The 24,702-nt window shown below is 37.8% G+C and overlaps 1 protein-coding gene across 1 annotated transcript in view; it reads left to right on the forward strand.

Annotated features, from left to right (window-relative positions):
- The window catches only part of WDPCP (WD repeat containing planar cell polarity effector), a 152,985-nt gene that overhangs the window by 27,914 nt on the left and 100,369 nt on the right, over window positions 1-24,702 (forward strand). The window contains exons 3-5 of the mRNA XM_067294664.1: window positions 21,421-21,505; window positions 23,198-23,242; window positions 24,077-24,127. Coding sequence (XP_067150765.1) covers window positions 21,445-21,505; window positions 23,198-23,242; window positions 24,077-24,127 — 157 coding nt within the window. The 5' untranslated portion in view covers window positions 21,421-21,444. The remainder of the gene's footprint in view (window positions 1-21,420; window positions 21,506-23,197; window positions 23,243-24,076; window positions 24,128-24,702) is intronic.

The raw sequence follows: 24,702 nt of genomic DNA on the forward strand, positions 1-24,702 counted from the left end.
ACCCTGGGCTAACAGAAATCCAAGCCCCCTGTTAAAGTCCTGAAAGTGAGCGGTGGAATAGAACTGTAATGTCTTCCTCCCTTTTGTACAATAGCAGAGGTACAAATTGATACTACTGGCAACACAACAGCTATTCACACCTTTTTTAAGAAGCAAAGAAGCTCATTCTCTCAAATCCCCTTTACCGTTTTTACTTTTACATTTGCCATATAAGTCTACGTGGAGAGGAAAAATGATGTACAACCATCTGTACTGAGCAATCAGCATGAGTATTCCATTAGCCACTTAGTAATATCTTCAGGCTCCCCTTAAGTGGGAATATGTATTAATCAACCAGAGTGCCAAGTGCTGCTGCTTCTAAACTAGGTTTCACAAAGGAATGAGATCCTTCAGGCTTCTGATTCACAATCCAGGACAGCTTACTCTGGGACAGCTGTTCTGGTTATTGCTCTGCCTCTGCTTCAGGGACAATTCAGGTGCTTATGTAGCAGCTCCTGAACTGCCACAAATTACAGGTTGGCCAATTAAGGAAAGCTGAAGTTGGTGCTAGTGTACCATTGGTACAGAGCTGTACCTTACATCAGTTGGAACTGTGAAATACACATTTCACAAGTAGCTGAGCCATGCTGCAACAGGGTGGGAGCCTCTCCCATCCCCCCCACTCCTGAAAAATGAAAAGAGGATTAGGTGGACAGCTGGAGTGAGAGCTACTACAGCTGTCCTGTGGTAATCTGTCCTTTTCAAGAACTGGAGCCCTGAGCTGAGCACTTGTCTTTTCCCTCATTCTCTCCTTCTTTCAGTGTCCAAGTGAAAAGACATAGTGTATAAGGGAGAAACAAGCCTAATATGATGCTGTAAATGCTGCAAAGTAGATGATACTTAGCTGGTCAGAGGAAGTCCAGTTCACCTTCTAGATCCACTGTCCCAGAAACAAAAATAGTTTTAAAGGGTTTTTTTACAGGATTCCTCTTCTTGCTTGCAGATTAGTTTTTTCAGTCAGGGAATGTTTCTGCTTATGAAGCATCCAAACAGGACTTCTTACAGTTCACGAAGACTTGTAAACCTCTTCAAACCTGATTAGATTATTTGTATTGGACTGGAGTCATCTCTCTTTCATATCTATTTTGCATGCAATCAATGGCAGTTCCCTCTGATTATGATAATTTGATCAGGAATATGTATTTTGTCCTTCTGCTGTTTCATATTTTCTGTGGGAATTGAGTAGTGGCAGCCTCAGGTGAAAGGCCTTCATCCCAGGGGGGATTTCAGTGTAGTCCCTGCCATGCTTCCAAGTTTCACTGTACAAGCCCAAGCTTGAACAGCCTTTAGGATATCTGCCTTTCAAAATACCACTCTTATTCTTCTTATTCTTCATCATTGTTATCATGTTAGGAATCTGCACCTTTATGGCCCTTCAATCCACAGAGATAAAGTTGTCATGTGGCGTTATGCTCATTTTGTGCCTAAATTTGCCTTTGATGTTCATCTGGCACAGTATATCTCATTTTCCTAGGCTGTGACCAGCCAGCGCAACGACTTTAAACTGAGCTTACTTATTCTCCCATTTTATTTAGAAAGTACAAACACATTTGTCTCAGTCTTCAGTTAGTTTGCTCTTTCCCTTCAGCAATTGAACTAATAGCCTTCATTGCTCTGTCTCCATCTTCCTTTTCTTCAGAAAGGGAAAAAAGAAAAAGCTTCTCTTTACTTCCAGCTGCCTATGACTCAGTGCAGCATATTTGGGGCTTGCTGATGTGCTGTTCCCATCTTCCAGTTTTTTAGCCCCTTCTTTTCCTCTAATCTGTCCCATTTACACTTCAGAAAAATCAGGTAATTTGGCCTCGCAGAGAAGCTGGCATAGAGAAAGTTGTTTCCCATTCCTGCTGTGTGGAGAACAGAGAATAGGCATGATGTGAGAGTAAAGCACGTAAATATGGCTTAGCTTGCGAGGAACATCTCACTGTGAGATGGCTGTAGTTTTCCAGCCTCTGCTGCTTATAAAACACAGGTTGAATCATCACAGATTATAATCTGGCATGTTAACGTAAACTGTCACTGGTTTTGTTTTTTCTTAAATGTCAGGCTGTAGTTTGTGGTGGTTCAGAAGCTCTTATGCAACTGTGGCATTGCAATGCAGGGGAATGAACGATGGGTGAAAAGTACAGATGTCTCAAGGTAAATCATCTCTGCCCAGTCAAAGCTTTTAGATAGTAAGTTGGAGGTGGGCTTGCTTGGTGACACTGCCTGTGCTCAACTTCTGCTCTACTGGGGAGAAAAACAAGGACTCTTCTTCTAATGTATCCTTCAGCTCTTAGAAGTATTGTGTCCAACTGTTTCCAGTTGAAAACACCTTGCAGAGATCAGTGGTTCGCTTCCTATCTCTCCTAACAAGGCAGTTTTAAGAAGTATCTTTTTTGGCAGCCCTGCCAGCTGACACACCTCTTGCTTTACTCTTGCATCACTAAAATAATTGCGCTGGTAAATTATTTGCAGGGATGCCTGATGAGCTGGTTCAGGGAATTGAACTGGTTTTAAACTGAGCATTTTTCCTAATGCTAGTTCCTTGTATGGTCTTATAAACATTTGTACCAGCCCAACTGGAGGAGAATCAACAGTAGAGCCAGTTCTCTCTGCCTTACTTTAAAAGTTCCATTCTCTGGGTTTTTCCAGACTGGGGATGTGGATGTGGTGGTATAGTTGCTGACCATCAGTTTTGTGCTGTCTCACAGTGAACAAGCTACAGCTGTTATTTTTAAGGTTGAGAAGGTTTTGCAATTTAAAGAACAAGGTGGGGTGCAGGGCATCCACTAATTGAAGTGTTTTTATTAGGAATCTGTTCTGGAATTTTTGAGATGCCCATAGCTAACCCAGTTCCTACTCAAGCATCATCTTTTAAAAGCAAGATTAGTGCTGGCTTTGTGTCCTCCTACGTACAAAGCAAAGCTCTGATTCCTCCTTTGCCCTGCTTCCCATACCCTGTTGAGTTAACTCCTGGGGTTCCTTTGAGGATGTAATGCTAAAAGTTTTTGGCAAAATGTTTATAAAGAATGTGTGCAGAAAGACTGCCCAAGCAAACTCTAGAAAACTGATGTTCTCATGACGTTGGTGACTCAAGGGGATGTGGGACCACTAAACCAGGGGGGATTCAAACACTATGTATTGGAACTCCCTCATAAATATCTGAGAAAAAATGTAGATTTCTTTGATAAAATTTGCCTTTATAGAATTTGCTTTTATTTATATTGAGCAAATGTAACATGAGTATAGCTAGTAATTTGAAAGAAGATTTAACTGTTTTTGAAAATACATCGTGTATGTGAATGCTTGCAGGAGGTAAAGAGAGATTAGCAGGTGGAAGAGCAGAATAGGGAGAGGGATTGCAGCTGAAGCAAAGGTTAGGTTTATGAGGAGAAGCATAAGAGATGGAGGAGAAATGTTAACCGTTTAAATTGGGGAAAGTAGGTGGAATTGATGGGATGGGAATATTTCTGTGGTGCAAATGCTTCAGTAGTACAGGAAGGGCAGAGAATTTCTGAGCTACATGTTGAAGGTGAGGTTTTTAAGGAGAAGTCTTTTTCATGTGGCACATTTTGCTGTAACCGTGGTATAATTAAAGGTTCAAGGATGTAGACCATATCTGTGCTTTCTTTCACCAGCAGTAAGCCTTTCAAAACACACCTGTTACTGAAAACAGAGTGTATGAAAAGGATGTTTGGGATCAGCTGTGCATCAAACAGAGAGAACAACAGCGTTTGAGGCTTGGGGACTCTCCATTTGGGTCTTTGATCTGCCTCTGACTTCTGCGGCAGTCTCATCCTAAAGCGAACTGGGGAAGGTCATTCTGAATCCCCGTACCTCTGGTGTGCATCAAACTTGGCCGGTATAGGAATGATGTAATACTTTTCTTTCAAATGCAGCTCACAGAAGAGAATGGTACATCTTTAAGTGAGGGCTGGAAGGTGTAGGTACAGTCTGATCAGCATGAAGAATTAGGAGACTGGAGCATCCTAAATGAAAATGGAACTTTTGTGGATCTTGCATGCTAAAACTGAAATTGTTCACTGAGCGTTTGTGAACAGCATGGTTTTCTTCCCCCCCGAAGGCCATTTTTTTTGGTTTTTTTTCCAAAGTTCTGTTTAGGTATAGTAGGAAGTGTGTTCTTATCATAAAGGTTAGCCCTACCACGTTAGAAGTTGTTTTAAAGAAAAACAGTTTTAAGCGACTGAAGCATTTTTGCTGAAATGTTACCTCACTCCACCTCTAGAAAAGAAAAATCAACCCGTTGAAGGTACCTCACATATATATTTCAGCTCGCATGTAAAGTTTTGCAATGTTATTCTCAACTTTAAGCACACTTGTAAAATTAACAAGGTGGTTTGACACCTCTAAATGGCAAGGCTGCCAGCCCGCCTGTAACAATATAAGGCAAGTTTGGACATTGAGTGGTGCATTTTTCTAATAAGATAATGCATACCTCTAATCTTTTAACTAAACATTTTTTCAAGACTTTCGTTTTTACAGGAAATTTACTTCTTTGGAAAGTGATTCAAAATACATCTAGATGTAGCTTGATTCCTACTTAACTAACCAGTTGAAATGTGATTTATAGACAATTTTATTGACTTTGATCACAAAATAGTTCTTCAATCAGAACCTGAATGTTTCTTTTAAGTGAAAAAAGAAATGATAACAAAATTAAGAATTCTGAGGGCATGTTGTAGGCAATTTTGATAAGAGAGGCATGAATACAGACTGGCAGAAAAACAGAGGAGTCTTCTTTTGAAGAAATGTGCTCTGTTTTAGACATGTATATTATGTTTCTCATCTGTGAGTAGAAGGAAAGTAGCCGCGGTCAGTTAGTGTAAGGGATGGAAATTGGTGATTTAAACACTAGGTGGTGCCATTGTGTAAAGTTGCATTTCTGTTAAGTTTGTATGTCAAGTGTGTGAAGGTGAAAACGGTGTTTAAAAAGTCGTGAGAAATGTGTACGGAAGGTAAGTTAGCAGTTTCAAATGAAAGATTTGCAACACGGGATGAATGAGAGTGTGCCTGTAGTTCTTGCGTTGTATTATGTAGAAGAAGAAGAAGGGCTATTTCTTGAAAGAAAGCCGTGTGATAAATTCTCATATTATTTTAAGTCTGCTTGGAAGTATTTACCCTTTTGTGTTCCAAAGGGAAAGAGAGAACTTAAGTCATACTGTGTGAATCTAGTAGCCACCTCCTAGCAGCTCCATATTGTGAATATATCAAAACAAGCTTCCCTTGTGTTACTTCAAATACACCCTAAAATGCCTTAGGATTAAAGCAATCATCTGTAATACAATATTTGTGGCTCATTGTTGATTGGCTCAGAACATGAAATACAGCTTTTTTTTCTTGGAACAGTCAGTGTGTTTCCTTCGTTGTCTACTTTACCAAAATTCTGCATTCCTTGTCTAATCCTGAGATATTAAAATAATTAAGTGGGATAGTCACAGTTTCACTAATTAAGCATAATTGGGGTTTGGAATACTTTGATATTAAAATTAAAAAGAAAACATAAAAAATGATTTTGCTGAGCATATGCACGTTATTTTTATGTATTGCTACCTGTTTTAAGCAGTAAATGGGAAGCTTGCTTGCCTAAGGACAGTTGTACTGTTCTGCTAACAGCTTTTTTAGCCAGCAAATCTTTATCAGAAAGTGTGTGCACCTGTGTATATTGGAGCTGTGAGAGGGGTTAGCTGTAAACAAAGTAATAATTATAATTTTAAGATGTTGTTGAAAATTTGATTATGCTGATGTTTATTCTTTTCGGTAAGGTGGTCAAAAGAAAGTCAAACTTTTGCAATAGCCAGTCAAATATAGTTGTTATATGAAAATGATACATTATTAATTAACCTCCTGGGAAAATTTTATTTAACTTTATTCAGCAAATACTATAGAATAATTGTTCCTATTGAGTCAGATAAAATATGATTTCATGTGCTTTGTTATTTAAATATATCAGGTCCTAATAACAATTTATGTGACCTAGAAAACACCAAAGAGTTGGCATCAACTTCTAAATTACTTATTTCTTTCAGACCAAGAACACTGTTCTGTAATAATATCTTACACACAGAGTTGCTTATTATAGATGTTGCATGTCCTTTAACTGCTGTGCAAAGCACCTCTCCCATCTAATTACACAAACATATTCTTAATTAATATGACTTGTGTTAGCGTGATCGAGCAATGGGATGTTTTTTAGGTGTGCGTTTTGCAATCCTGAAAGGCTGACAAATGGGGAACGTGGTTACTAAATATCACACATCTCATGAAGAAATCCTTGGGAAGGACAAAGGCCAGGACACCTATGCAAGCTTCATCATAGTGAATTCACTTTAAAATCCCTAAAGCATGCACTGATATAGGAATTGCAGTATTCCTAGCTTTTCCTGATCCCTAAGGATCTGTGTAGAAAGATATTGTCAGATATGAAAAGGCAGGTGCTAACTGTATGAGCAATTTTGGCTTCTATTTGAAAGTGCACTTGGGGGAAGCAGAATAGTTTGTTTACTCCAAGTGGGGCTATTTAACCATATCAAACTAAAATACCTCTATTTAGCTTCAGTATCCTCAAGTAACATTTTTCTGTGTTCCCTACTTTTGTGAATTAACCACTGAGTAGTCTGGAGATAGGACCTATAGTGCAATATTATGCTGCTTGATTCTACACTTTGGATCTATTGCTTGCTTCCATGGTTGTGCATTTTTCCATATGACAAACCCTGGAATACTTACAGGAATTTTAGAATTGAGGATAAAGCTAGCAAACTCCTATGATTCCTGTCCCCACATCCATTAATTTTGCCATTGCATTTTTGAACTGCTATAAGCAGCATGGAGGATGTATCATAGATCATGATAGTCATTAATGCAAATAAGACTGTGCACGTGCATGTGTAGTCATGCAAGGAGATGGTTTTGGCTCTGTGATTTCATAAAGCTTTTGAAGTTGTGGCCATACAGCTAATGAAGGAGGAGGAGTGGGTAGATGAATAGAGTAGTTACTTCCCCAGGACATTTATCTGAAGCAGCTTGATTTGGTGGAGCGCTGCTTTGGGGGTAGATCAGCTAGCTGCACACAGGGGAGCAGGGTAATGATGCACAACTTGGATGACCAGTGGCGGAAGTGGGAATTCAGCATGACAGAGGGCACTTCCCATCTCTATGCTCACCCCAGAGCTGCCACAGAGTGTACACATAGGAGAGTTCTTGGCAGTGCAAATAGGCATTTTGCCAGCACCATCTGAAAGCTCATTACACTCACTTGATGCCAGTCAGTTGCAAACTAGTTGAATATTGAGAAATCAACTGTTGGGACTGTTGTGGAAATTTCCGATGCTTTAAGGGAGGAGGCTGCTATGAAATGTAGCAGTAATGGGGACCTTTCATAAATAGAGTGCTCAACATATTGCCTGCTACTGAGAAGACAAAAGTACCTATCTTCTCTCCCCTTCTGCTCTTACTCAATGCAAACAACAATTCCGTCAGCAGGAAGGAATATGTTTTAGGATGCTACCAGTGGATGGTGTCAAGTGCAGACAATACGCTCCTGCTGATACTGCCAAGCATATGTACAGGGGAGCACACTGGAGGAGAGCAGTTGTCAGCAATTTAGTCACTACGAATAAACCCATTCAAGGTGTCTTGATGGTGGAGTATGTTATCCTTAGGCAGATTCCCAGGACATATTGAAGGCTGTGTTCAAAAAACCACTGGACAAGCCAAGAAGAGATAGCACTGCTGCTGTTCACCAGGATGGTGTCCCCCCTCGGGAATGCAGCAATGGAAAGGGACTGCTAAGTGTGAACTGTTTGGAGGGATGTGCTGGACCTGGCACTTGGCCTGCTGAAGTCAAGTCTTGCCTGTGCCTTTTTTTCTCGCGCACGCTCTGTAGACATGAGGAAGACGTGGCTGCTGTCATAGCTATGTTTCTCATCATACTGAGAAGAGACACTACTGGTAGCCTTACAGCACTTAAAGAGAGAGGTGTCAGCTAGTCGGGATAGCCTTGGAGCTGTGAAGGGTACATAGGTGTGGAGACAAGACCTGCTCAGATGTGAAGCAATGCAGTGAGGGATGGAGAGTGACAGCCTGCCTGAAGCATAGGTAGGAACATGTCTGTGTAAAACCAGAAAACCCACAAACATACTCTATAAAGTGGAGCTACTCCTTTTCAAAAAATTCAGCTCAACTATAGCACGGGGCCGTAACTTCAGGGAGGTCAGCTGAAGTGTTCTATCTGTTTGAATGTCTTTTTTTAGACAAACCCTGTGTTCTGGTGGTTGCCCTTCCTCCTATATGTATGGCTTCACTAGAGCTATACTCATTTGGCTGAGTTTTCCCATGACTGCTCAATAATAGTACAGAGTGAAACCCACAGAGAATTAATCCAGTCATGGTTCTGCTAATTTCCAAAGAAACAAGTGAAAATGAGGGGAGTTTGTAATAAATGCAATCTAAAACCTGTTTACATGACTGATTCTCCTCCCCACCCGCACACAGGCTTGCCTTAACCTCATTCCAGATGCTGCAGGGTCCTAGCTGAAAGCATTTTTGTAATACTACCAAGAAAATTCCCTTTTTTATCTTGGCTGTGAAAGACCTGTAAATGTTTAAATGTATTGCTATTGAAACAGCATTGGTTTATAGTCACATAGTTTGATGTCTAAAGGGGACTCTATATTTAATCTTTGACCTGGAAGTAATTTTAAGAGTCAGCACATAAGCTAAAATAAGTTCTATCTAAATGCACCTTCTTCAGCTCCAGATATAACCAGAAGGATTGTGGTCCTTTCTGAGTGAATTTCCTCAGATATTTCACTGTGTAGTTTCAGGGGGTTTCCTCTAACTTCATTTAGGTGGAATACTATTTGAAGAGAAAACAATTGCACAGACTCCACATGAATGATTTTTCACTTCTGCACTCAGGGAAGGAGTAGACTCTTTTCTTGGAGGTTACAGTGCTAACACTCTAATAAACTATTTCTAGGCACGATGCAGAGAATTGGGTATTACACCTGACATGTTGCAGTCTGATCTACAGCAACAGTCATTTTAAGGAAGGTATGGTAAAGCTTCATGTATGAAAGGTGTGCTATTGAGGATTTATTTCCCAAATTTTAACATATGTATGTGGTTTGAAGCAGTTCTCTGACATAATGAATTGAGACATGTCTGAGAGGCCTTTTCAAAATGCATCGGAAGCCTAAATGAGCCTCAGTATATTATTAGGTCAACACCATTTTATGTCTTTACAGGCAATTGGAGTCCTCAGCTAAATAAAGCACTTAAGCATGTACTTTAGTACCAGTGAGACCAAAAATTTATAAACATCAATTTAAGTGTTTTTCTAAAGCATAACTTTGGCAAATAAGCAATTTTGGCACTTTTTTTTTAAGCTGTTATAGAACTTGAGATGATGTATTCATCTAGGCAAGTAGGCTTTCAAATTAAAATTGTAGAAATAACAAGGGTACATACTCGCAAGCAGGCGTTGAAGACATGAAGGGAATATGCCCCCCAAACATACTTTTCGAAACCAGAGGGTAGCTTCTCTTTTCGATCCCAGAAGCTCTTTCCAGCTTCTTTTTTCCCTAGTTGATGTAACAAGCGTTCTCCATCTTTAAAGGGTGTCTCAGCCACTGCTTGCAAAGAGGCTTTTATTGCCCTAGCTGAGCTTTGTCTTTCCATAGGGGTATAAGATGCCTTCCTCTCTAATTCTGTCAGATTAATGACTTTCTTAAATTCTGCCTCTTCTTCAGAAATGTAAGTATAAACAGATGCTGCTGTTATGATACTAAGCACTGCTCAACCTCTGCTTCATGTGTTTAACAATGGGAGAAATCCTTCTCAAGATATGTATTATTTCTGTAAAATATACAGTTAAATAAACTCAGTCTTTATGCAGTAAACATACACTTTGGATAATGTTTTTAATGAGAATAATGCAGACATTATACCCATTCTGATAGTAGAAGATGATCCATGGGGGAAAAAGATACATGTGCATAAGTCAATTATTTGAGAATAGAGCCCTTAATTTCTTCAGGCTTTATAAAAAGAATGTGGGCATCTGCACATATTTATTTTAGAGATATAGGGGTAAATCTTCAGCGCAGAGCATGGGGAGTTAACCATGGAACATTCATTAACGTTAATGGGATTTCTATGGCTAATTCCCCACACACTGGCTGAAAATTTAGCCCAAAGAGATTTGAAAAGTGATGTTGAGAAGCAAGTTGGTCGGTTAGCCTCATTACTTTCATGTTATTAACTGCTCTATCTGCCACTGGCTTTCTGTGAATACTAGGATATTATACTTAACAGTTAATAATAAGGGACTGTATGCCAAATACAAATTCCAGGATGGAGGTACAATAATGTAGTTATATGAGCAAAATTAGAATACTCCTTTTGGATATTTTTGGAAAAAATCAGCAAAGCCACAGAATAGAAAGAAAAAATATTTATTAAGGTATACTTTCAGACTGCAGAACTATTTTACATTTCCAGTATCTCTGCTAGAGCTTTAGCATAAATAGAAAGTATAACTTTTTTAGAGTTTAATATTCCATTGTTGGGATCTAACTTCAAATTTGGCCAGCTTTGGGCAGGGGGTTGGACCAAACGACTTCCAAGTTCCATTCAACCTAAATTATTAGGGCTTAATGTAGCATTTTTCCTGAAGCCTTTTTTGGACTGGTTTACTTTTGTAAAAGTTAATTGAGGTAAGATAGGAAAGTCAGTTTCTGTTTATCTTAAAATGCTGAAGAATGATTGAAAGCTAGGTGAGCTTAAAATGCTATTTCAACTACTAAATTAAGAATAATTTTTCAAGGAAATCCAGAATCTAATGAAATATTTGGCATGGTAAAAAAGTACATTAGATTTATGTTGCTCCTTTCTTTTGTGTTTAAGATATGCAACAGCAAATATATGCTGACATATATATATATATATGTATGTATGTATGTATGTATGTCTGTTTATACACATACATGCATACTCACAGTTCTTTCTCTTGTATCTTAGCAGTTTTCCTCCCTTATCAGGGGAGCTATTAAGCAGCTTTTGCAGCTACTATCCAGACCAGTCTCTGGCCAGCCATTAGAGGGTGCTTCTGCACCAAGTAGTTCTCTTTTCTTAAAACCCAATTTACTTAACTTTTCTCTACATATTTTTAGATTTAAAGGAGAATCATTTTATGTTTCCCAGAATTACCCAATTTCTTCTTCTTTCGTTTGCATTCCTTTGTCCACTGCCATTCTTGGAATTCAAAGGATTAAAATGAGGATAACTAAAAGTGATTCAGAGAGGCTAGAATGGTTCAAAGCAGCAACATTAGCACATGTTATAATTGTTAACGGAAAAACAAAACAAAGTATATGTAGACCCTCACCATGCAAGTGAAAAATGGGCCAGTCTTTTGCCAAATTAGTGATTCAGAGTTGAGCGTCTGAACTGTGTACCACTTGCTCGTGATATTACTGTCTGTTTTAGAATCATTTTTTTCCATTATAGCTCCACTGCATGTATTTGTAGCAGGAGCAGTAAAATAGATGTAATTTATAAATTTCTGCAGTTGTTAATAAAGATTTAAAAAGAATACCCATAGTAAAATAGAAGGGGGTGTTTTTTTGTCTCTTGAAATCATCAGGACCCCTCATCAATAGCAAACTTAAAAATGGCCCATCTGTGCTGTAAGAATCTGCAAACAGCGGAGCTGGGAACTGGTTTTACAGACACTTATCCCAGGAATAACATTTTAAAGCCTGCACTTTTGAGCCAGGACATTAGTGCAAGCTGAGTGAAGGAGAATGGAGGTAGGAAAATTTCTAAGAGAAAATTCTGCTATTCTAGAATCAACTAAAAAGACTGAATAAAAGCCTTTAATTTTCAAAAATGGCCCATAGTACAAAGCAGTATATCCTCAGTCATATGCTCGGTAATGTCTAGATGATGAGCACTCAGCAAAGAAATCTGCCACCTGCAAACCTTTGTCTAAGCCAACCTGTGGAGATGCTGATCCTGAAGATATTTCCTCGGTAGAAGTTGGTTTTTCTTCCCACAAATCTCCAGATAGCTGGGTTAAGCATTTCTGATATCCAAATGCTTTTGAAAGCTGCCCAAGCTTCCCAAGATGGTCTCTAGTAGAAGGTCAGGGGACTGCTGGAGGAACTGGCACTGAGCACAGAAAGGGGAGGGATGAAAGTCCTCCTTGGTGGCTTCCTTAGAAGCCAGGTAGCCTCCTAAGCCTTAAACAAAAAGGCTTGTGAAGTGTCCCTTCAGTCCTAAGTGGCCACATTTCTATTGCACCTGTGTGTGCTGGTGTGTAGCATCTCTATATCAAGGGCTGCTGTCCCTAATTTTAGTTGTACATCACTCAGATATCTTTTCCTAGATCATAGGGGCCCTTCTCTTATTAGAATAAATACTTTCCTTTTGGGTGTTTACATTGCAAGAACATGTGGAATTAAGTTCTGTAAACATCATACTCCCTAGCAACTTGAGAATTTAATAGTTGCATGTATATATTTAAGCGGTGTAAATTTCGACAGTAGTGGGTGTGCTTTGTGAAGCGGACAGGCATCGCTGGGTAATTAATCTGGTTCCAGTTCTTCCACGTGATTATACGATACCTCTGTATGTTCCTTTCCACTGTGAGAAAGGGTACAGCTCTTCTTTAGAGCCTGGCCTGGCTAGTTCAGGCTGAAGTCAAATTGTCTCTAATTCGGGAGTAGAACCTAGACAAATAAGAGTAATCTGTCTTTCAGTCAAACATATCAAACAACAGAATAATTGGATATTTTGCACTTCTTGCTCTTTCTATATAAAATTCAGGGAATCTGAATGGATGCACAGAATGACTGGTAGCTTGTGAATTCTTTGAAGATATTAGGAGTTGAAGGTTATGTCACGTGTCATTTCAAAGGTATTTTTCTGTAGATTTTCAAAGAGATTGTTTAGATTAAACCTGTGACAACAATATAACAAAGTACTCAGGATCTCTATAACTGTTTATACAGTGCCCAGAAAGCTTTAGCCCTAATCTGTTAAGTATTTGGTATTGTTCTTGTGCAAATAATAATAGTACTGTAATTTGGAACAAAATATTAGTCATTAGTCTACACAATCTGCTTACTAGGGACTTGGACTATTCGACCCAGTAGTAGCTTTTCCTCTGAGTTGCATGACAACAGGATTCAGTTTTAAGTTGCAAATTTTTTTAGCATTAGCTAGATGGATTTTTCTGCTGGTAGCATATTTAAGTAACTATTGTAAATCACTGTTTGAGTTTGGAACTGAAATTTTAAAATCAGAACTAGACATGTATCAATGACTGGTTAAATGACAACAGGGAGTCTGCTTAATCTTTTAGTAAGATATTTACCACTTCTCTTCTAGTTAGATAATCATAATTATCTTTTTTGTGCTTTATAATTGTAACAATTCTGGGGAGGTTGATTCCTTTAGTAAACAGTTCTTATATTAGAAAGAGCCACTTTTTATTACTTTATTCAGCAAGCAGCATAAGCTAATAAGGTTAGTCATGAAAAGGGATAGATGGTAAAATATATTGGATATGTTAACTCAGTAGTAAAGATAGTAGGGATGCACGTACTTTGTTTATGTCAATGTTGCCTCCTTCAAATCTATCCACTAGGAAAACAAATTTGATATACAGCTGGAGAAGGAAGACAGTAAGCCTAAAACCATGTAGTATATCACCAATATTATCCAGTAAAATACGTAGTTGACAATGTATGTCAACAAAATACAATATATCCTAATTGGTCAAAGTAAATTAGTGCATCAAGCATTTTATTAAAAAAACATGTAGTGCTACTAGGCAGGCAGAAGTATCATATCAATTGGTAATTCTTTCAAGTTTGTGAGAAAGACTATGCCGTTCAGCTACTTTTGTGACACTACATGGTTGGATGTTAATTGATAGTATAAGGCGTAATGGAGTCTGTACAAATTCACAGCTATTGCTAATAGAAGCAGTATAGCTGTCCATTTCACCAGAAAGCTACAAAAGCCCTACTGAAGGGTGTAAGATGTAAGAGGAAGCCATAGGGATGATGCTGATGGGTGGAAAGTCTTACAGTATCTGTGGGACTTATATTCCTCTTCACCTCCTGAACCTCAGAAAATAAAGGAGTTTCTCTAATTTTCTAAGCAAAACCATATTGCGTATGGTGGGCCTATGTTGGTTGTTTCTGAAATATCAAGAGTTGACTGAATGTGCATTTTACATTTAAAGATTATAAAGCATAAAAAGTAAAAATTGCACCAGTGCATTATTTTCCAGAAATTAAGGACTGGTAGCCTACAGTGACCAGAAATTACAGCAGTCACATTTTAAATGTATTCTTTCAAGGTGTGAAACTAGGCTTGACAAAAGAAATTATCTCTACATCTGTATCAATATGTAGCATATCAAATAAATATACTGTAATTATTAGCTTTTTGATGCAGATGAAGTTGATCTTATGATAAAATCAGATTTAACATTTTTCGTCCAGTGGTGATTAAATTATTCGCAAGTAAGTGGAAGGTCACCCTAAGAAGTGTTGGAAGGTGGCCATTATATGTGTGATCTCTTGCAGATCCTGAAACTCAAGTTGTCTGTAGTACAAATACTCGAATTTATGGGGATGATGCTGGCCTTTACTAAATGGATTGCCTTTCGGTTGTAGGACAGGTTTGATACCAGAACTGTTTTAATTACTAGTCAAAGGCACCTGCAGTTATCTCAGTGACAGCTTGTCTTGCTTCGCACACATAATATGTGGAAAGAAGTTGAGATACCTGTATTAGCACTGCAGTCCCTTTGCATCCCCCGTGTAGCCAGTGCAAAGAGGCAGATTCGGCCCATCTCTTTGTTTCTGTTACACATGCGTTCGTGGGCAACGCTTCGCACCGGGGTGGCCGAGCGCTGTCAGGTGCCCGTAGGTCTTTGCGGAGAGCAGCCCGGCAAGCTGAACAAAAGGCAGGATTACCTTGGCTGCTTTGTCAGCACAGGCGGAAAGACCACATCCCACTCGGCCCCGTTCAGAGCGTTAGCACGGCCAGAGACACGAATGTTTGAAATGAAAGCTCGTACTGTGAGTAAACCAGTGAATCAGCTGAGCATCACCGGTTAATTCTGCTCGACAGGAAAAGTTTGTTTTGTTTTTGGCAACTGGATTGGTTAAATCTTCATTCATTGCTGTCAAAAATACTCTTTTGGCTTGATCTTTCTCCTCTCACCCAGCTCCCCCCTCCCTGCCGTGCTGTCTGTGTCTCTCATACTGTGGACTCAAGCTGTTTTGTTTGCATTTTTTTAATAAGGCAAATTTCTGAAATTAACTCTGCTTATAGACAAAACATTTTACTCTCATGGCTCGTTTTGCTCTCTCCACACAGTAGCAAAAATAGTTCACAGTTCAGTATTTTAATCTGTGTACCTTTTATTTTATACATGATCCACGGCTGAACAGTTTCAATCGTGATTATAAAAATGTTTAAACAAATGCATTTTTTTCTTCAAAGTTATTTTCCCTAGTGCATATCTGTGTAATTAGAGTATAACATAAACTATGCTGTAGCATTACAATCTGGAATTAATTATTGTAACATGAAATTTTCATTTTTGTTTTCCCTTACTGCAAAGGTGAGTATGGCTTAAAACTGAAAAAATGCTAGTCCTTTTCATAGAAACCTGTTTGAAGATCATAAAGGAGTACAAAAGAAGAAAAGCTTTTTGTTTGTGTTTGCAATCAAATCTTTCTTAAAAGGAAGTCTGACACACAGGCATTGTAGCTTTTTTTAATATTACGTTGAAGAGAGCTAGATACAAGTCTCATTGGATTAACTGGAATTCAAGTATAGCAGAAAAAACATTTAAAAATAAATGCTAGCAAACAAGCTCAATTTAATATGAACCTCACAGATGTCTATTCAAAGGTGATTTTCAAATATTAGTTAAGTTTAAGTTATTGGCTGCAACAAAGCAATACAGAAGAAGAAAATGAGTCAAAGAAGCTGCTGAATATTATTTAAATGTCAAAATAATTTCAAAATAGAATGCCCAAAAATGCATTTAAAAGACATTGCAGGTCCAAATATAATCACTATGTTTGTTCATGTAAATCTATTCAGCTCATATAATATACTCAGAAAGTATTTTTCTATTTTTAAAAACAACTTGTATTTGTAAGATTTGTGAATCAAATCAGTGTGTTTGCCAAAGTGCTTTTGAAATTTATTTGAATAAATACTATGATAGTTAACATTTATAGTATAAATTGTAAAAGGCAAGAGCTGAACAGCTCAGTGAAAAATTTGTTTGTACGTCACATACACAAATAGATGTTCACACTACTTACTCAGTGCTGCACTAACAAAAATTAACTGTGAGATCCTCGCAGACCTGGGTAGCAGTTTGGTAGCTAAATCTGAAGTCTTGCACAAAAATATATAAGAATCTTATTTGTGCTGGTACATGTAAAGTTAAAATTCAGGTTGAACTATGGTTAACTGATTGCTTTGGGTCTAAGTGTTGTTTGATCACTGTTACTAATAGCAGCAGCCCATGCTGCATGACCAGTAGATAAACTAAAATACCTATGCGCACAAGCATAAACATTTCAGATCTATTATTGTTGTCAGTAATAGTGCCATAAACCCAGAAATTTCCATTATTAATTTCATATGGGAACTGGTGTTCCCAGTTTAAAGACCTACTGATATATGAACTTCCTTCCTTGCAAATAGGAGTTGCAATAGTGGTAGGGCAATGGCACCAAGGACTTACTCTGCGCTTGAATAATTTGCAGGTCCTCTCACCTTTTGAAGCTCATTTTTGCTTGGCTTAAAAAATAGAGATTTTATTATCTTCTCTTTTGGCTTACAGTAAGAAATCATTACTTTGAAAATTTATGACCCACAAACCTGAAGTATTGAAAAATCAGTTTATTTACAACAACAAACTATCTAAAAGAATAGCATCAAACAGTTTGACATTTACTTCTTCTATAATTTCCTTATATCATGTATCAGCACTGGTTATCTGTAGTTTGAATCACTTATCTACTATCCAGTTTATATAAAGGCCTTCAGGGTCTTTATCAAAATGAGTATATGACCTTTTTACTCTATGAAGTAAAAACCTGGGTCAATTATATCTATTTTCTGTGACCTTTTTTTTAACTTTTCACGCACACTCTTTCAGAGGATTGTTCAAGATTGTAATACTTGCCTGCAGTATCAACTGGAGAATGACTGCTAGCTTCATTAATATTGTCAGAGGTGTGGCTGATATACATAACTAAATATCTTCTTGACAAATAGCATTACCGCCCTCAAATTCAGTCTGCTTAACTGTTGTTAATCTTATTATCTGTTCAGTTAATCAATAGCTGTCTTTCAAAAGTGTACCAATAACATATATTGGAAGTGTTTATGAAGGTAGGAAGGACAGTAGTGTAGTTTGGGCAGTAGATTAGAATTCATAAAATAAGAATTTAGTGTCTGACCCTGTCATCATCTACTTGTGTGACAAGTCAAGCAAAATCTTTGCCTAGGTTTTGACACATGAATAAGCAATTAGATGGGAATAAGTTACCCCACATAGATTTTCTGCAGTATTTCTGCACACATCCTTGAACTTCAGCACTGTCTAGTGCAAAACTGTTTTGTAGTTTACTGCTCAGAATGAACTGGACAACTTGGAATTCATCCAAGGATTCACATCTTGAACAATGGCCTGCATGGTTTTTTGGCAACACAAAGCTAGTCTGATTTAAAATAATAATATCTCAAACACTTGTGCTTATTATTAACATAAATTAAGTCTGGCCACATTTTTTATGGTTGCTGTCTAATAACATGCATGATCCTGCCGTGAGCTCTGCCAAGGTGATCTCTGTGGCTGTAGGGAGTCCATCAGTGCAGAACTGGTTGCGAGATTGGGGCCTCAGCATTTTGAATGCGGTCAGGATAGACAAATATAACTGTATGAAGCCCAAGATATTTGTTTAAGAAGTAATCTTGATTGATACCAACTGGAACTAAGTTGTTTGTTCTAATTTACAGATGAATTTCAGCATGTTAAGATGTGTCAAATTGTCTTAATGTTCTTAAGGAGCTATATAATGAGTTATATAATAAGCTTAAGGAGCTATATATAGTTAAATATATAAATATCTTCAAATATGAAAACTCAGTAAATATAACTAATTGTAATTGCAAAAAAGGAGGATTATTTTCAGACTCACAAAACAGTAAAATAAACTTCACAAAAATTAACTCAATGGAGCATGATACAACTTCACAGCATATGGGAATAAATTTACAATGTATAATTTTCATGCCAGAATTCTTGGGTTATCAGATAATGTATTTCCTTTCAGTGATTATTCTGCAAGCCATATTTAGGCCTTTCTTACAATAGAAGCTTCACTGTCAGTGAGCTTTGCAACCACCAAATATCCCTGTTGTTTGTAGAAATATTGTGAAAGCAGACAGTCAGTGTTGCATGAGCCAGAAAAAAGAACTAGCTATGAAATTGAATTCCAGTTTTACCCTAACAATGGACTTATTTTATCCCATTTTCCCAAATTCTACTCAGTTTTAAAGGGTGGGGGAGGGGGCAGATTCCTTAGAGCTCAAATGGGAGGATGTTTTATCGGTTTGCATGTCTAAGTCTCTGCAATAGCTGGGCCCAAGTCTTCTGGTTAAAGGAGCCCTGTAAACTCTGAGAAGCACTTTTATAAGACAGAAGGATCCTTCTTCTCCTCCCCCCCTCCCCAAATTGTGCTGTAATATAATGATGTGGCTAGATGTAAGAGGTAGTTGCATAATTCTGAAAGTTGGCTTGCATTTCTTCAAGAGGAACTACAAGAGAGAATAATTCCTCAGAAAAATATTCTGACTTAAGCAAGTTTTCTTTTTTTTTCTTTTTTTTCTTTTTTTTCTTTTTTTTGTAGTAGTAGTAAACAGAATGTATTTCAGATTAGGATATCGTTAGGTTGGACCAGTATTTTTTTGGACAGATGATCATTTTCACTGGCACAACAGTTATCACCATTTGTATAAATTGGTTGGTTTGTGGCTGGATGCTCAGGGTCCAAAGAAGGGGGAAGCAATAAACTAAACTGTTGTTTAGTCCTCAAGGCTGGAATAACTGACAAAATCAATCTTTTACCCTGTTGGAGCTACACGGAGAATTTTGCTCCCTCCAGATTGTTCAGTACAGAACTGAAATACAGTTTTTAAGACGTCGCCCTTTTTTTTACATTTCCTTACAAAGCTTTCTTATTTTTTCATTTCTGAGTTCAAATTTTTAAAGTTATGAATCTTGAAGAGAGAGTTTCTAGTGCTCATTTGAAAGCTTCCTTCTGTTTTTTGGAGGCCCGCCCCTGACACTTGGTGAAAAAATAAGGGCTTGAAGGTTGTCTTCTGGTGCTTAATCCTGTACTTCCCTGATATGTCAGTCTGGAGGCCACATAGAATATTAAAATGTTATGGGATACCTTTATGTTCAGTAGGAGGTCACAACTAAAAGGACCTGTGCAGACTATATACAAAATCTTTAGAGTCATTTAGAGAACTTCTGTTAGCGTATGTGTCGTGCCAAAGTCTCCTAGTCTCACCTTGTCTGCTGGCAAGACATGCCTTCTCTCCAGCTGAACAGATTGCCTGACGATCAAAGGCTTTATTTTTTTTTTTTAGTCAGACCATGATAGGATTTGGAGAAGTTCACTCAATTCGATGACTTCCTCTTAGTGAGAGATTCTAATCTAGGATCTTTGGGCCTTGGGGAATGTAAGTTTTGTTTCACTTGTTAAAGTAAGAATGGAGAAAAAAAAAAAACAGGAAAATTATAATATACAGTCTCCTTTTTCTCTAGTCCACATGGAAAATGAGGGGCTGCCCTCATCCATATTAACACCAAAAGAGGTCCCCAGGTTCCACAGACCACCATGCCATTAATCTCATTGCATTTTTTTCCAAACCTCATTCTCACCCAAGACAAAAGTATATTCCATTTACTAGATGTGTGTATGTGTGTTGTGAGCTTTTTTCTTTTTCTTTTTCTTTTTTTTAATAGAACTATGGGATTTAGTAAGTCAGCAAGACTTTTTGTACATTTGGGGATCAGTGTAAAGAAAATGCTATTTCCACTTGGTGCTATTTCAGTGGATTAGGCGGTGCATCAAAACATACATATTAGCTTGGGTGATAATACCTCAAGGTCTCATAGCTCTGCTGGGACTATGATAGCTTTCATGATGCTACCTGAGATTCTTACACATATTTTTCATCGCAGCACTCTTGACGTTTCTGTCTGATACTCTTTATGTGATAGGAATTCTGCAGTCATCTACTAATTGGTTCATCTCCTTGATAACATTATCGAGAGCGCGCTAATGGAAAGAAAATGCAGAGCCCACTTCAAAAAAGGAAAGAAGTTTGTGTACAGTACCATACCAACAGTTATTCTTGAAGTCTGTTGTGTTTGTTCAAGTTGCCCTTCGGAGTTCAGCTTTTCGGGGAGTCTTGGGTTTAGCCAAAGAAACCAACGTAATTGGTCTCATGGCCCATTTGTCACTGTAGCGCTGAGTATTTGGTGCCACGGGAAACTACTCAGGGAAGTCTGTTGGTTATGGTGTTTCAGAAGATTCCCAGCGCTCCCTTGAAATATAACACATTTGCAAGTGCGACTGGTCAGATGGATCACTCAAAACACACCCAGCAAACAGTTAATGATTATAGTCAATGTACATAATATTTCAATTCTTATCTTTTACATGCTTCACATCTGCTGTTTTCTTTGTTACTAATTGATTTAATACAAGTGCTTTGTCTTTATTTAGAAAGACATCATTTTTGATATTTAGCATTATAACTAGAGCCTGCAAGTATATTATGCTCAAAACTGTTTCTTGACTTTATTGGTACTTCCTCATGTGCAGTGTGTAAAAAAGTTAGGCAAAAAAGTAGGTAAAAAAGTAAAATTCTCATATCTGTAAGCCAGATCTGTAAATAGTGGCTTCACTTTTGCGTGTGTCAGGGTAATAACCACACAGTAAAAATTAATTATAAAACGTATATGAGAAGCACCGAGTGCAAAGTTATTCACTGCAGTGAGACTAACTGTAAATTCAAGCACAGATATTGATATGGCTCTTCTCATATATACATATATATATAAATAAACTTTTTTTTATCCTATTCATTCCCATGTATCATTCATTTTGTTGCTGTTGAGAACTACAACTTACAAATAACAAATTGTCACCAATGCTAATCTCTTTTAATACTTAGTTTCTGAAATACTTGCAGTTTCACTGGTGATAGAGGGTAATTAATTTGCACGTGGTTTCTTTCCTTCTTTGGTAGTGCTGAGGTTCCATCTGCCATCAGATGTCTTTCTGCCTGGCTGAGATGCACCTATGGTCTTTGAAGAATACCTTACATATTAGAGGTAAGTGAGCTGTTACCTGTTACTAAAACAAAACAACAAATCCTGTCGGTGAATATTAAACTGATATAAAATTCTGAATACCCAAATGAAGTGGTTTTTATACTTAGGAGAAAAAAATTAGACAGAAATATTATGTTTGAACCTTGTCAGCTTCTTTACTTATCTCATCATAGAACTGGAGCATCATTTCAACTCTAAAATGTTATGATTATGTTTAATTGGATGCCTTTTCCCTTTTAGGATGCTACATCCTACTTGACTGTAGGCTTCAGTGTAATGACTAGTTTGGGTGGATGTAGATCAATAGTTGAGTTGATTTGCAGAGGCATTATGATTTGTACTTAAGCATGAATAATAAAAATTGCTGCATGTTCTGGGTATTTTGCATGATTACTTGAAATTTTAAAGTATATATTTATCTTATTCATTGATTGTTCCAGGAGACATGTGACTAATTACCAGCCTTGTGGAAATTACATATATACATCTTGCCTTGGTACTGGTGAAATCTAATGCTCAAAGAAACGCACTGGTTTAAAAGTGGATGATATCAAAATGTTATTTCTGACATTTCATGCCAATCATAGCGTACTATAGTTTTGTTGCAAACCATACATCAATATGATTATTGAAATATTGACTCAATATGTCTTAACATTCCACCTCTGTATGAAAACTGTTCCATAACAATAATATAAAAAAGTCAAAAAGTTGTATTTCATACAAAAATCTGATGGTTTAAATAAAACACATAGTTGTGATTTATTGCAGTTTAAAGTGTACTATGGCCTACTGCACCTAATTTCCTACCGTTGACCATCTTGCTTCCTCTCTGCTCATTTATTTGTTTCCCACAAGTCTTATTCTAAAATTCTGTGTCATACTAATGTTAAAACATTACAACTGAAAGTCATAGTAGCTCAGCTAGACTGACTTGGTGGAGTTTACCATGGCACACCTAAGTAGCTACGAGTGAGCCAGATCAGGACCTGGCTGAAGTGATTTGCAGCCCCCATGTGGCCCACGTATCTGAACTTCTTTGCCATGGAAACCGCGACAGCGGAGGGAGACGCTCGGTATCTGGTGCGCACTGAGGTCCCACGTTAGTAGGGAGCCAGTGTACAGCCAGGCTTTGCCCTCAGCCACAGGAACTGAGAAGTGCTTTTGCATCTGGTAACACAAAGACAGGCAATAACAACCATAGCTGAGAGTAAATATGTTGGATCCTTTGCAAGGGCAGCTTCGTGGAGTTCATGAACCTTAAAAAAAAATTGTTGTCTTCAGCTCAGCTGTGTCAGTCATCAGAAAACATTTTAAATTATTCTAAGGTGCACTCTTTGCTGTGATCTTCTCCTTGTGAACGAACAGAAAAGATGATAATTAGAAAGGTGGTAAAACCTCGCCTTACCATGTCAGCAGCTGGAAGAGAATCAGAATGTATGTGAAGGAAATGACAGCTCCAAATGAATGTAGGGACCCGTCATATACTCCTTGAGCCTTTCCTTGCTGGTTCTTGAAAGTCTACTGGTATGCAGACTATATGCTGTCATTTCTTCACACTATCCTGTATTTTAAAACCTAATACTCTGCTCCAGCTAGCAGAAGTTGAGAGGCTGAACTTTGCTTGCTAAGTTGTGTTTTGTTTCCAGTGTCACGTTTCATAATTAAAGATATTTCTATTCAATTATATAGATGAAGATATTGGGATCCACCAGTACTATGACAAGAAAGAACCAGGTAAAATATAAATACTTAAACATAAATAAAACTAAGCACAATTTTCTAGTGTTCAGTCTACTTTGATACAGACTGTTTGGTTATATGAAAATGCAACTTTGAATTTCATGTTAATATATGCCTCTGAAAATAACAAACTTTTTTGTCATTAAAAACCCTAGTGGGAGCACGTATTCTAAATGACCCCTTTCTCTCTGCTGCGGAGTATTAAAGCAACGCGCTAACATCATTTTAAGGGGCTGTGCTGTTTAAGGCCCTGAGTATTGCCGTAATTCGGTATTTCCTGGAGTCCCAGCAGAGGGCATCGTGATCGCGCCGGAACCCGCAGCCTTGGCCTCCTGGAGCCTTACCTGATATCTGAAATAGCCATTTCAGAGTGAATGATCAATTCTCTTTATCTGATTAATCCTGTTAATCCTAGAAGTTTCATGATGGGCCAAAATGTCTTTTCAGCTAGAGTTACTTCCCGTTTCTGGCCAGGTGAAAGTGGCGGCTGGCGTGGGCATCCCGGGTACTTGGTTGTGGGGTTAATGCGCCGTCTCCCTGCTCCTGCTGACAGACTGACTCAGCTTCTCTTCTGGATTCGGTTGCAGCTCACTTCACTATCTGATGAGATTGGAGGCTCAGTAATAGCAGCCCACCTGTTGGGCTGCATAAGCCTTTCTTTCACTGCAAATTTAAGATATCTGACTTATGAGGTGAAAACATCAGGACTGTCTTAATTTTTTGTAAATTTCTCTGTTTTATCAAAGTGTATGAATCTTCTCTCTAATATTAATATTTGCTGACAGCTGTTGCAAGGATTAACAAACATCTTTTCATCTTTCCCTTTAGTATCACAGGTGAAGCATGGTTACTTAGAAGAGAAGCAAAAGCTAGCAGAATGTAAGGACATTTCTAAGTTTCTCGTTATAGTAAGACTGAATTATTAATTTGAATTGGTGATGCCCCTGGCAAAGCATTAAAATAACCTCAGACTAGCTTTCTGCACATTCCATTTGCTAGAAGACAGACTGTCACAGAACTGCAAAGCACAAAACAACTGAAAAGTTGTAACTACTCCTTCCTGATATATTTGCCATCTTTTTTTCTGTATTGCTAAACATGGTGGTGTGCATTGCTTCTCAATTCTGTTGGCAAGGAGAACCACAAAAATAAACATAATCCAGGGTTTTCCTTATGAAATTTAGCCTGCAGATGAGCAATAAACATTTTTCCAATCAGCTCTTGAATTGAAATACCACCTGCTTCTAAACTGAAAATTATAACTAAAATACTTTCAACAGAAATAAAATTATGCATTAATAATCAGCTGTCTTCACAGAACATTTTTTAGCTTTGAAACATTTATGCTGTATTCTGAGTTCCTGCCTTATCTGTTTAAAAGCAATTTCAGTTTATACTATCACACAGCAGTACTGTGACAGTTTAAATTTTTATATTAGTATAACTTTTCCCTG

This window comes from Apteryx mantelli, chromosome 3, assembly GCF_036417845.1.
Source record: "Apteryx mantelli isolate bAptMan1 chromosome 3, bAptMan1.hap1, whole genome shotgun sequence".
Taxonomy (NCBI): Eukaryota; Metazoa; Chordata; class Aves; order Apterygiformes; family Apterygidae; genus Apteryx; species Apteryx mantelli.